The sequence below is a fragment of the Varroa jacobsoni genome, unplaced genomic scaffold (genome assembly GCF_002532875.2).
Source record: "Varroa jacobsoni isolate VJ856 unplaced genomic scaffold, vjacob_1.0 scaffold_555, whole genome shotgun sequence".
In the NCBI taxonomy this organism is placed as follows: Eukaryota; Metazoa; Arthropoda; class Arachnida; order Mesostigmata; family Varroidae; genus Varroa; species Varroa jacobsoni.
Window position 1 is genome coordinate 237,440 of NW_019213457.1, and position 14,573 is coordinate 252,012.

General features: G+C 36.9%; 1 protein-coding gene across 1 annotated transcript in view; it reads right to left on the reverse strand.

Annotated features, from left to right (window-relative positions):
* Positions 1 to 9,992: 9,992 nt before the first annotated feature.
* LOC111261422 (uncharacterized) overlaps positions 9,993 to 14,573 on the reverse strand; it is a 42,115-nt gene continuing 37,534 nt past the window's right edge. Inside the window, exons 6-9 of the mRNA XM_022834898.2 lie at positions 13,687 to 13,859; positions 13,130 to 13,499; positions 11,996 to 12,389; positions 9,993 to 11,788 (exon numbers count right to left, since the gene is read on the reverse strand). Coding sequence (XP_022690633.1) covers positions 11,308 to 11,788; positions 11,996 to 12,389; positions 13,130 to 13,499; positions 13,687 to 13,859 — 1,418 coding nt within the window. The 3' untranslated portion in view covers positions 9,993 to 11,307. The remainder of the gene's footprint in view (positions 11,789 to 11,995; positions 12,390 to 13,129; positions 13,500 to 13,686; positions 13,860 to 14,573) is intronic.

The window sequence follows — 14,573 nt, forward strand, 5'->3', positions numbered from 1 at the left end:
TATTATTGCATGATTTATAAATAATAATTTGTAAATAAATTAAAATTTATCATTTATAAATTATGCAGATAGTAATTCAAAAGTCTCTACCTATTGATTGGACAACCTTTGAATACAGAAAGAAATCTTAATTACAATTTCAGTTTGAACGTCTTTGTACATTTTTGTTTCCTTTTGATAACGTTTTCAATATGTGTGTTATTATTTCAGCTTTTGATATATTCCATCAGTGAATAGGCAATACGATGTCTGTGTGTAAAGTTAGTCATTGCTATTTCGAATGTAATTTTATGGTATATAATACAAAACAACAGTATGTAAATTACACAATCCACGTTTATAGAGAAATGTAACTGAATGCAAGTCAAATGATAATGCTTCTAGTCTACTAAGAAACGTAGTCGAATTAAACTTGCTTGGTATCTTATCATTGATATTCGTTGACCAAAGCAGAAGGTGAGCGTTTGCCATGTAAACTCACGTAGTCATTATTTGAGTCTACTGAAATGCCAGACCACCTTGTATAGTGTTCTTAGAAAATTACTTCCACATGTCTTTATTTTCGCTTTCGGCGTTCTTACTGTCGGCTCTTCCATCTGCTCCACTCTATGATAGCTGTTATGTCAACAACAGCCAATAGAGAGACGAGTATATCCATTTTGACAGAAAAACTCATGTCTGACGTAGAATGCTTACCGTTGATCATCCACCAGGTCAGCGCTCTAAACCCTGAAAAGCTTTTATAGAATAAGAACCGTCTAAAAGGAGCAATATTAGAAAGGATCCGTACATAAGCAGTGTTAAATAAGTGCGTTGTGCATTTTATGGCATCTAATGAGAGCTACGTTTGCTTCGGATCGCATTATACGATGGGGACTTTATTCAGATGGTTCCGTACACGTCAGATAAGGTCAGCTTGTGCATCCTAACAACAACACGGTTGTGAATCGGCGCCTATATTGATGATGTTGACGACAACGGCGATTATGGTGTCGATTCTTTTTCCTCTTTCGTACTAATCAGAAACACGGACTTCCCACCCATTGGCGTGGGAGACAATCTGACAATGGCGAAAAACAGATTGATGGCCACGGAAATACGCAGGATCTAAAAGGAAAGCACAACGAGTTTTTCATACAGAGAAAACATAGGTTCTGCATAGTATTGTATCATATAACCACTAAATCAAAAATTTCGATTCGCTTCTCATTTCTCTTACTTGTGGTTTATAGAACTTTGCTCAGTACTTCACCTGTTTGCTTTGTAATATAGGTTTACCCATTGAACATAATGCTTCAATAATCGATCTCATTTCCGGGGCATTTTACGGGGCTCGTTGAGTTAGTCATAATTTGTAATATTTACATACATATTTTGATCATAGGTCATTTTATTAAAGCTTGTAATCAACAAGCACAAAAATATATTGTGCTGTCAATCAATAGGAGCACTTAGGGCGGGAGTAGTCTTCACACACGTTAATAATATATAATATAATGTAATAATATATTATATAAATAATAATATAATGTACTAAATACTGAAGCGGTTTTGGTTTAGAAGCATTATCCAGTTTCTTAATAATACAAGCAAGAAAAATTATATTTTGAGTGGAAGACCGACAAGAAAGTTACATGTGTTTTGTATGCAAGCAAGTCTTCAGGGTAGTTTTGCATTGCGGACCTTATAAAGTTGCTTTGCGGAGTCACTTTCTGTAAAATAACGCCGACGGTATCAACTCATAGCTGTTTAAATAAGTAACAGTTTAATAGAATATGTAAGACAATCGTTGATATGAAGCTTTTTCTTGGACTAAAACGAATGGAATTGATTAATTGATTATTAATTGATTAATTGATAATCAATTGATCCGAATGACATATTCTTTCTATATATTATAAATGCTCAATTACTCTCAACGCCATAGTGGGTTTGTGGAATAATAGCGACGTAAGCGCAAGGCTGAAAAGCAAAATTGTCTAGAGCTACGTAAGCCTTTTTTACACACGCGAAATTTGACGCATGTTACCCGGCAGCAAGTGACATGCGTCCAAAGGGTATCCAAACAAAAATTGAATATTTCAACTGTAAATAACATAGGTTTTTGTTTAAAAAACGAAGTTTTGTGTGTGTGGGAATCATACATGGAAAAACATGTCTGATAAGTTGCTCGGCTTTGTTTAGATAATTGCGTGGTTGACAGCTTGTCAACATAAACGTCCAAATGCGTATTATTTATTCGACGCATAAATGACAGGGATATCATGCTTTGGTACCACTCACCATTGACAGGTTGCACATTGCCGGCAGCGTCTTCAAACGAAATTGGGCAGGCTATGTCTGTAGCACAATCCGTACAAAACAGAAACACGTTTGTAATATATTTTCTTCTCATGAAACATATACGAGTTTTCTTCACCCCATATGCGACAATTTTCATTTTGCTATGCATGATCAGTAAGTTAACTAGAATTTGTGTGCGTGAAAACATGAATTTTTAGTACCAATACGCTACAAGTACTTTTTGAAACCTTGCAGTCTTGAGCACGATATCATATAGATGTTCCCAGCCTTGCCGTACAGTTTGGCGTGTTATTTTTGTTGAAGGACTTGGACAAGCATTCGTCAATGACTCAGTATCAATAATGGACTCATCTTCTCAATTTTTCTATTTCTGTCTTAACGGCTGAACAGCTTGTCCAGTAAAAATTGATTTTTTTTTAAATCGTAACAGTCGAACTTTTACCAGGATTGAAATAATGTTTACCAATTTGAGTGCGTTATTGTACCCATTAGGAACCTTTTCAAAAGGATGGCGTACTGCAGAAGCGGGAAAGAACTCTCGAAAGACTACCAAACGAGCTTAACAGCTCATTTTCAGTTTCTCGAAGCAGGGAACTTTTCTTTCTAGAATCTACAAAAAGGCAGAATTGGTTCTGAATCCTGAGCCGGGTCTTCCACCCCACAGACCGATACGCCTGTACAGTACAATAACATAGGTTATGGAGTGCATCCTGGTGGGAAAATTACATGGAGCGATTGAGCAGAAGCAGGCGCTATGGAACTTCCAGTAAAATTTTAGAAATGGAGGATCTACGGATGGAGCTATAAGAAGAATACTTAATATGACACATGGGCAAGCAGTTAAGATTTGGACAACAAAAAGGCGTCGTCCCCTTATACTATTTAAGCTCAGGAACGTCTTCGGCGCAATGGATTGTAAAGGCGTTTCACTTCACGTCGAATACTATTCCTAAATCAGGAAGATAAATGGCTATGCGCAAAAGGGCAGCACTGGTTGGTTATTGCTGGGGTCCCACATAGCTCACCTCTTGGACCGATACTGTGGAATCTAGGCTATAATGATGTTACAGCTACTCGACCTGCCAGAGGGGGCTGAGACAATGACGTACTCTGACGATCTGGCGCTGATCGCCAGTGCGCGTAACGAGAACATTCTAAAGAACAGAGCAAATAAAGCCTTTATCCAAGTGGAGCAAGGGTTGATCAATCATTACCTGCTTGGTGCTCCGTGTAAAAACGAAATGTTTTTTTTTAACGCAGAAAGAATTGGAAAGGAAAGAACTTTTTAACTTGAAAGGTGTTTCTCTGCAGAGAAAAAAGCACGATTCTGGGAATCATTATGGATACACGACTTACCGAATTGGCATATATTAAACGCACGACAATAAAACCCCCGGGCAAACGCTAAACTTGCAACAGCTCTACCGAAAACTGAAGGGAAGTAGAATCTAATGCGCTAAAGGCCTAGCAGAGCTTTAGCGACACAGATACAACCTGCTATTTGCAGCAATTGCCAGTCTGGTGGCTCTTACAGAACGACGTCGATAAAAATAGTACTAGTAATCGCAAAGATGACACCATAGGATCTCCTAGGAGACGAAGGAACGGGATATATCTCATCATGGAACTCTCATCACTCAAATGGAACTGGGACTGAATCAGCCGAATTCCCAATCATGCAGCGCCCATACGAGCTTAGTAGACTAAAACCTTAATTCCAGACTTGGTGTGAAGCTATCGTATAGCCTCATCCAGGTTTTTCTAAGCAGGAGGCATAGACTTCGTTTCGTGCTGGAAGCCAGCCATCTGATGGAATGCTTAACGGTGATACCGGACGTAAAAAAAATATATGATTTATCTAAGAAGCAAATTAAAGAGCGATAGTTTAGAAGACATAGGCTTAAATGTCTAAATGACCAATCACTTTGCGCTATCAGAAAACAGCCACCCTCAGCTTAGCGTATGATATAGCCTCGCCATACAACGACAAAATGGATTTTCCAAAATTTTGTCACTTCAAATTTTCCGCTTTTTTCTGCTGTAATAATTGGATTATGTTCCGCAAAAAAAAATAGATAAAATCAAGTGCGACAGTGAGATGGTTTTTATTCCTATGCGACATTTTTGCGTCTATTCTAGCAAAAATGTGTCATTTTACTATACCCTAATTAACACTATTGTTGCTAGATTCATATCTTTGGCAATCCTCAAAAACATTTTTCCAGTTTTTCTAGTCTAAAATATAAATTCGTATCGGTTCAATTTTTTCTATAGATTCATACACACACAATGATTGTTACTTTTAAAATCAAGTTTTACAAATTTTAATGCATTATCTTCAAGCAAATAAGTTACTGCAAGCATAAAACAATGCGTGTAAGGAATTTTACTTAAGATTATGGGTTAAATTCCTGTCACTATACGCATTATTGTTTTTAGTGTCATCATGATGTCGAAGTCGTACACTAAGTACATGTAATTAGCTACTAATTTCTCTTTAAATGTGCGTTTACAGAAGTACTTTTTAGTAACGAATTCAGAAAAAGGGGCCATATTTAAAGGAATGACATATGCCGTTGACGTTACCTGTGTTGGCGCTTATGCTACCTACCGTAAACGACTGCAGCTCATGCAGATTTCAGAGCACACAACATATTCTACTAACTAATGAAAAAATTAAGAATATAGAGATGAGAACGCCCTCTTTCCAAAATTAGAAATGTGGCCTTTGATATGTATGAGTTGATTATTCAATCATTGCAGGCGTTCATGATATCAATTATTCTAATAAAAAAGCTAATTTTAGCATAAAACTTATCGATACTTCGTGTATACTGCGGAGAGTCAAAATGATCGATCTATAAAAACGCTTAATGCTTGTCTAATCAAGCGTGGATTTTTGATAGCGTTAGGTTCGATAGCGATGTGGTAATGTTTAAATATGTTAACATGTAAAGTGCAAGTAAGGCAAAATAGAATAGTGGGTGAAGCACGAATACGTAAGGTTGAATAAATGAGTTCAAGCAAATAAGATGAACAAATCATAACAAGCAATGCCGAACAACTTTTGATGTCTAAGAATTCCCTCGCTAGTTGCTGTGTCTTTGCTGATTCAAATGACACCGATAAGTTATAAGATACCGACTGTAGTTATCTTAGAATATGCATTACGGCTGATCAAATTGAAAATTGAACAAAATGAGACAATGAGGACTGTTGCATGCCTCAAATGTACGCTCACGATCGGCAGTTTCTATGGCCAAGGGCCGGCAATTATGAAGTTGGTACTATGAAGCTACACATTATAATAGCGAAGAAGCTAGACCCAGGAATAAAGGATATGAACGAGTGAGTAAAAAAAGATTATATATTGCGAATCGCTAGATAAGTGAGAGGCAATAATCACTGGTGATTTTGCCAGAAGACAGGTGCGCATTGGCTCTCCGTGAATTCCTACAGAAGTTTGAGTTTTATATTATTACGGACTTCGAAACGCTGAAGTTTAGTTATGGATTTCAATAGTTTACCTCGAGAAACCGGACTGCAGGATTAATAACAATCTGCTGCACTCAGAAGCCACATTCCCCATTCGAAAAAACGACATTGATCACACGCTTTGTAGCAGAAAATCAATCCAAATAAATTCCTCCAATACTGCTTTTAGAAGAAGCAAGCAAGAATGCTTTACGTATAGTTCCGACACTCTCGACCTAGCTGTCCAGTTGATACCGAGGTGCTACAGATTACCTTTCAAGTTATCTTTGGTATCGAAAACGCTGTTCCGGTATACACATTTCACTAGACATCGGTCTGGTTTGCCAAAAACATTGAATAAATTGCTAGTCTTGAAAGAGAATTCACTGTTCAAATTACGCATCTCTTAGCCATCCACACAGGAAATATGCGGCCACGAAGGGATTCATAATAGACAAGGCGTCTTGACTTGCTTGTAGTTGAACAACCCTGTTTAACACGACCCTGTCTAGTGTAAAAGAAGGAATTCTGAGGCATAGAGTAAGTCTTTAACCGTAGTCATCCTGGAAGATAAAAGCAACGCGTGGGGAATCATGGAAAAGCATTGCCAAGACAAACTGTGTCTATGATTTTCGATCCAGGTTGTTGGTACAACGACCACTTGAAATGCAGCAACGCGTTACTAGAAGAAAAGCATAAATTCTCCTTCAGGCAGACCAATCTCAACAATATGTGCAGTACCGTTGAGGATGGTAAGGGCACCTTGATCAATTTTTTTACTCGATATTCAATGATTTTAAAATTGCGTTCGATTCCGAATCGAGAATTATCGCCTCACATAAGATCGCTGAGCTGTGTATGCTGTCGCTGTTATTAAGCTTTATAAGACGTGCTCCAAAAAAAACGACGATCGACAACAAAATAACAAAGAGATTATATTTAGCAGACGACCGTTTCTACGAACTGAGGTAACCTTGATCCGCTGTTGTACCCACTTGTAATACATAACCCGTTGCCGCGCAGAAAACAACAGTATACAAAACGTTAATTTAATCTTGTTTTTGTATAAAGACTAGATTAATGTTTTTCTCTTTTAAAATTAATAACTAGATGATGGTTGTCAGTCACAGTAGGTATTACATCTTTTCATAAGCATATATATGTTCTAATTATGCGGGAAGTACTAAATAAAATGAAATAAATCAGCAACATTTCTTGGCGTTTCGGCGAGACATGCTTTGACTTTAATTCAGTGTTTAAACAAGTTACCTATTCCAATTTTCTCAAAATGTTTGCTCACTTCAGCGTCGGTGAGCGATTAGTGAAATAAATTCAGAGCTTCTCAACAATGTACTTTCCGCACTAGAAACAACTGGAAGTTTTGATTACGTCAGAAGCACCACGGGTGCAACTCTGAGGCCTCCTATACATGTTGTGTATAAAAACGTAATAATGGACATTTAACTCTCATCTGTACTTGCACAAATACATGCAGATGACGTAAAAATATGCGCAAGAAACAACAAAGACGATGGTCGCATACTGTTGCAAGATACTCTCGACTAGTTTCTAGAGTGGATCGAAAGATTAAAGTTATTCTCGCGAAAAATGTGTTATTCTACACTTTGCACACAAAAGTCCCAATTAGGTGCGTTCCGTTGAGAGACTCAACTTATGAACAGCCAGAACTATCCACAACCTAGGTGTTAGCACGGCAATGACGCTAAAAATACTCAGAACATGTAACATATATAGTTCTGTGAGGAATGCGCCGTTTTAACTGGATTAATAATTTGTTTTAAAGTAATTGACTTTGTATAACAAATTCAGATATATAACTAATCAAAATACACGTTAAGCCGCTCAAGGCATACGTACCATTTGTGTGGTATACCTGTCGAGGAAAAGGTACTGAAAATCTTGAAGGAGGCATACGTACCACGGGCTGGCTTCAACTACCAATATGAGGAAAGTAATTACAAATTCTATGGATTTCTATTAGTTAAAAGGCCATTAATAGGCTTTCTAATGTGTCAACAAGCATCTTTCAAGTCTAAAGTCAACAATGTAATAAAATAATATAGACAATCACTAAATCTCCAACACTATTTAGTTAAAATTTATCACCAGAAAACGGCATGCAAATTATCTACGCTCATGGCGAATTTGCTATGCACTACGTAAGTAATCATAATTTGTAAAAATAGCGTGATAGCTATACGTACGCGCGCCATTGCAGCATATTTTTAAATAAAGCATATTATTATTACTAAATTAATATTTGAGTATATTATGGTCGATCACGTTGTACGTTATCTGTTTTAAAAAGGCTAAAGTACCAGAATAGTTTTACTTGGAATAGGTATGTGTCTTCACAGCTGATACATATGACCTAAAATCACGTATCGTATCCAAATCGAAAGCAAAAAAATTAATTGCATATACTTTATTTTTTTTACAATGGATTTAGCAAAATCCCTTATTCTATTCATATTTTGTAGTTGTGTTGTTTATGCCTCTCTTGTTTATTCTCGACCTATTAACGTTTTGGCTATTTATGGCTATAAGCTAATTAGGTGACATCAGAGAATAAAGAATTTAAAGACAAAGGCATTGATGTTTTCGATGTTTTTACATAAAAGGTTTCTCGATGTAAAAGTTGTAATCTTAATTACTTTGACGAAGTACTACACTTCTTCAAACGCGTTCGTGGACGAGACTCCGAGTGAGTTTAGATAAGCAGCACTATCACTAGCTTTTGTGAGCTCCTTCTGTAATGTCTGTTAAAATTGAAGTAATCTTAGAACGAGAAAAATGAAACGTCAACATACGTTATTAGCTCTCATAAATTCGAAGTCGGGCGTGCTTTTATTCATTACTTACATTTTTTGAACTGTCTACTCTTTATGCTCACACTACCTGCATTGTAGGCCGCTTTTAATGGTACGAAGTGGACAGTTTCCAACTTTTATTGTAAAACTAAATATTATTAGGCCAATTAAGCCACATTATCAACTAAGTTCTAAAATTAGTATTTCCATATATTATTCAGTGGTTGTTGAAAACGACAAAACCGGAACATGTCCATTTTGTTAACCCTTTCTCATGCTGCATGGGGTGTTAACAAGCATAATCAACGGCAAAGCATAATTCTAGAAGTGATAGGAAACAAAAGTTTGATTTCCCGGCTATTCAATGTTTAATGTTCGAAACATTGTTTATTTGTCGGATCTGATATATCTGCGCACAAATGTTTCTAAAGAAGTGACAGATGACGCAGCTAGATATGTTAACCAAGGTAGCAATTGATAAGCTTTCTGATCGCTAGCTAAAATGTAGATACAACAAACAATGGGCCTACGTTATAAAAAAATATTTGAAATTAGTTTGTCCTAATAACTATCGAGTTTTAGGGCTTTAAGAATTATAAAATGATTTTAATGCAACAGTGCGGAATCAACTTTAAAGTCAGGGCTAATTTTGCTTCTATATCTTCCTACATAAGTAACACATTTGACCTATATTCTTTTAATTGCAACAATCATGTGTTTTCTTAAATTAAATGTACAAAATGTATAATAGTCTATTGCATATTTTTCCCCGGTACTCATATATTAATCTTATAATATTCAGATAAGGTTGATACAACCAACTTCTAACAAGTTAGACCTGTAGCTTTTGAACGTTGTATCACACAAATCAAGTATATTTTCTGAATTAAAAGCCTGAGAAAGAAAAAGTGTAGCTTAAAATGTTTTTAAGCTATAGTTAAGTTCGGGATGTCCTTTACTAATTAGTTTATGTTACAACTTCCTTTAGATTAAATATGCATATTCAGAAACTAAAACAGTCCTCCTTCCGTTCTACAGTTACTGTCCAGATAGTGACAGAACAAAACATTCGCTGGAAGTCAATAGTTTTCAGTTGATGTAGTTACCAAGGAAAAAGAAGTTCCAATGAAAAAAAACCGTATTTCACAGGAAATGTATTTCTACCTTAAAAAAGTAACGAGAGCATATCGGTGGCTTTTACTCTAAGTGAAAACCTATTGTTAGACTAGGAAAGCAAATTCTTGTATTGGTACCAGGAAATTGCCCCTCAAACCGTATATATACCGATACTTACAGATCGTATCGCACTGAAAATAGTCTGCGACTTGGATGCTACTTTTTTTAGTTGGGTTTTGTATACCTATTAGCGAGTGTTTCAATCAATATTTTAGAGAAAATGCCTTTATTTTTTTAGTCTGCCGTTTGACTCACTAATATAATGTACGGCCTACGCAGCTTTGTTTATCGATTTTTAAGAATTGTAATAAATATCACTTGGCATGATCGTAAGTATTGTTTCCATCATTTTCTTTGTCATCTATAATACTGTCATTATACTGTAGTAATAATAATTAATATTATTTGTAGCCTGGATGCTTCCTTTTGTTATTTTTTCTGCGCAAGAACGTGATTCATTTCCAACGCTTTGTTATTGTTGTTATCATGATCACACTATCTATTTACAAGTCCAGCAGTCCACTTGATTTATTTGTATATATTTCTACGTACCTGTTTGATCAAGCATCAATTAACCGCTTTCACCAGATGGATGTGGTAGCACATGTGTGTCCACGCTATAAATCATACACTAACTATGTCTATTGTTATTACTTCTAAACCTCGCTGGCTTTTTGGGTCGCCTAAAGACGGTTGCGGTCTTTCATTTGAGATTCATTAATTATGAGGTCTGAATAGATTCGTATCTTTGGTGTGTGTACACTCAAGTGTATATAGTCAGACCTTTTACTAGTATTTACATAATAAGACCCTAAAGACCTTTAAGACGGGGTTGATAACTCTATTTACCACCGTTGCCTCAAGGACTTGTCTGAGTAGGGGCTCAATACAAGCATGAAATGCCTTCTATGGAACCAACAATAAAAGTACATAGAAACATATATCTAATATTGCATCAACTAATTTTGAAGCAAGGCATCTCGTAAAATAATCTAGTTTAAAAGAATCTATAATATGCTCAATAGATTGACAAGAAATAAATAAATTAACGAGATGTAATTAAACGTTGGATTTGGAATAAGTACTTAAATATCTTGTACAATATTATTGCCTAAACATGTATTTTGGTGCCCCGACTCAAGTGCGATTTGGAGAGTGCTGTACACAAAGTAATCGAGCGAGAACGAATAAGTTGTTAATACCACATAATCGGGAATGCAGAGCAGCTTAATCAACATACTTTACCAGACAAAGATGTTTGCCATTCACTTGATACCGTTGGCTTAGTGTATGTTTACAGTACAGCTCCTTTCGACAGGTTGGATGGAAGGTTTATACGAATATTTTTTTTTCAAGTTTTAAGCCCGCATATCATTTTAAACAGGAGCTTTATTTCAAGCTTTTAGAGTCACCATACTTTCCGGTCGCTCTGATGAAGGATTGACATATCTAGTTAGCTTAGTCTCAAAATAGAAGGATATTTTGTAATACATATTTTTGCATATTGCATGTTTTTCGCGGGTCAACGATGGTGATGTTGCGAAGTAAAATCGCCGTTGTTCGTTGGATGAAAATGGCTATGCGGCTGTGTGTGTTGTGTTTGCTGCTGCTGCTGCTGTTGCTGCTGCTGGTCCCCTGATGTTGATATATGACTGTGACTATGGCTGTTATTATTTTGGTGATGGCTCAAATGGGTCTGATCGCGATGGTTAAATACTTGCGAGTCGTCAGTTGGCTCGTGGGCCACTCCGTCCCCAGGATACTCTGCAGCCTGCGCCACTTGAACATATCCAACTGAAGATTGCGAATCATAAAAGTCTCTGTATTCGCCAGAAACCACGCGCTGCATTAATCTGTACTCTGCTACTTCTAAGTTTTGTGGGCCCTGAGCGATCGTAGGGGATCCCCGGCGCGGGGAACCATATACAGGATACACCGTTCCTAATGGCTGGTAGCCAACATTACTGTCACATGACGACTGCGTCGTTGAATCGGAGTTGCTACTGCAATTCAAAATCGGTGATCTACTAGCATCTCTCATACAAGTTTCAGATCTTATATTTTTTTGAGGGGTCAACCGGCTCAGAATATTCAGGTTTGCTTATATTTTGCATAGGCTGTGATGTATTATAAGCAAAATACTTGCTGCTGTAATATCTAAGACTTTATACTTTTGGCTTGACTGTAGATTGTAACCTTAAACTGCTTACCTGTATGGTCTTGGCTGTTGTTGAAGATTTCCTTGAAGTTGTGAAGGTTGCGTATGTCCTGAAACTGCGTATAACTGATCACCTACTGGCACCAGTGACGGCTGTAGCACTGAATGCTGCGTGTCTGGATAGAATTGTGGATGATTGTAGTACGGTGGAAGGCAATCTAAGGGATTGCTAGCATTAGCTGGAAGTGCAGGGAAGCTGGGCGATGGATACTTGCTCGAAGGTAGATAGTTATAACAACTCCCTGGCGGGGGATTGTTATTATTGTTAGTGATGTTCCAGTTACGATCTACTAGTTGCTCTGTAGAGTAGTACCAGGGATTCTGTCCTGACGGATCAAATGGCGTTGGGGATACTCTTGAGCTGGCGACGTCGTGTTGAGCAGGTGCTGTTCAGGAAATATAGTGAGACGCGTAATCTGTTATACCCCGCGTTATATTAAATGAAAAAATATTAGCAGTGTCTATCTTTATTCCATAATTCCATAATGCACTTAAGTATGAGTATAAGACTAACTTTACGAAAATCAGGCAGATACACTTATAAGCTTTTCAAAAAAAATCTAAAGATTCTCCTGAATTCATATCTTACATTGATGATTTTTTAGATGCAGCATCTAAATAGATCTCATAGTAATATAAAAATCATTATCGTTTAAACCATCTGCGTTTCAATAATCTAAAAATGTAATTTTGAGGTGTTTAATGGGCCTAGTTGGCCTGGCTTATGCAGGAATCCCAATCTACGTAAAAAATGCAAAATACAAAAATAATTCAACTTTCACTTCTAACGTACTTTCATTTATATAGTGAAAAATGTTCACCAACAGGCCAAATTGGCATGACAGTTTAGTAAGTTTAAACCAATAGAAATATTTACAACTCGGTTTCGATCCACCGTATACCTAACGAACCTAATAGTGATCTAAATTATTTATCTTCCGTAGGCATTTGCAGCCTAATAATTAGTTCCCGAGTGTTTGTTTCCATGATTGGTTTTACTATTTATACTATTATCATTATTAGAAACTTAGCGAGCTTTATAGATATCAAGTATCCAAAATCTATGATCTGTTGTCATTCCTGACTATTTAAAGATATGAAATAATTATAAATTATTAACGCTTACCAGGTGACACAGTATATTCGCTAGGCAGGACGGCCATAATGTTATTATTATTGTTATTGTGTGAGGATGCTGCCTCGTCGTCTACTGGTTCATCGAAGTTCGGTGAGACTGCGCGCCGTTTTCGTTTTCTGCCAGTCAGTCCTCCACCTGCGCCCCCGCCTGATCGCGTTGAATCTGATCGATTTCCAACTGAAGCTCCGCCTACACCAGACCCTGATCCTGACCTAGGTGTACTAGGACTGCACGGAGTGTAGTCCTCGTATGAGTTGCCATTTAGGTTTCCCGAACTTAAAGCTCCACCTGACTGAATCGGAGCGCCATGTTGTTGGCTGTTATCATCCTTTGTTCGTGAGCACTGATGAATTTCCATCTGAGTTAAGACAGAGTGTAGTCGATTACTACGAGTGAATTAATAAAATCACGATGGCTGGCGTCTTATATCAGCATAGTATAGCATATTGGACTGAAGCTGTTTATTAATATGCTTTATGTGAAAGTTAATCTGTTTTATGCTATAATGTATTTTTGCCGATCTAAGATATTATGGAAATGGTTACCTGCACTCCTCGTTCATAGACGTCAGTAAGAACGTAGTTGACGCTAACAACACAATGCGGTCGGGATGATCTACTATTGTGTACAATTGTGGCATAGCTTTGTACCCAAACAAAGCCGCCGCTTTTACATAGCAACCTGTAATACTTTGTTGTCACCTGGCCCTTCAGTAGTACTACAAATACAAACGGCACAACAATTATATCAACAACGTTTCTCCTCTAGTTCAAAGACGTGGCAAACAAAGGCTGCAAAGCACAGGACATGCATTTACATGAAAGAGTTCTACTTCAATAAACAGTAGTTTACTTATTATATATGGAATGTATATAAATAAAATGCATAAACAGTATTTACTCATTCAGTTGTTTCACAAACTTTGTCTTAATAATAAGGAAGTCTGTGAAGAAAAGAAACAAATATAGTTCTGCGTTAAACAATTATTACTAACTACTGTTTCGTAAGCATTATAAACCGCTAAATATGGTTATTCAAAAAACGCAATGAAACCTTAAACATTGCTCTTAGAGTGTGTCAAAGTATTCCCTACAGAAAAGTTGTTGATTTGGAAATTCGCTCAACTGCGTGTTATACCTGTACTTCATTTGTCTATTCCAGTATTGTGCATACGCAACACAAGTCGCAGTAAAAAAATGTCTAAGACTCGCCTTCAACTATCTAAGGCTAACAATAGTCTGAGAGAGTTAATGACGTGACTATTTGTCGAGGACAGATCATTGCGTCCGGCGCACCATCATTCGGCGAGCTGAGGTAGGCATCAACTAGGTACGAAATCGGTAACGTCTATTTTCCTAGTGAGACACGGGGTTTGTAGTGATAGAAGTAATCAAAACAAAACAATAATTGTGTCAAACATTGTTAAAGTATT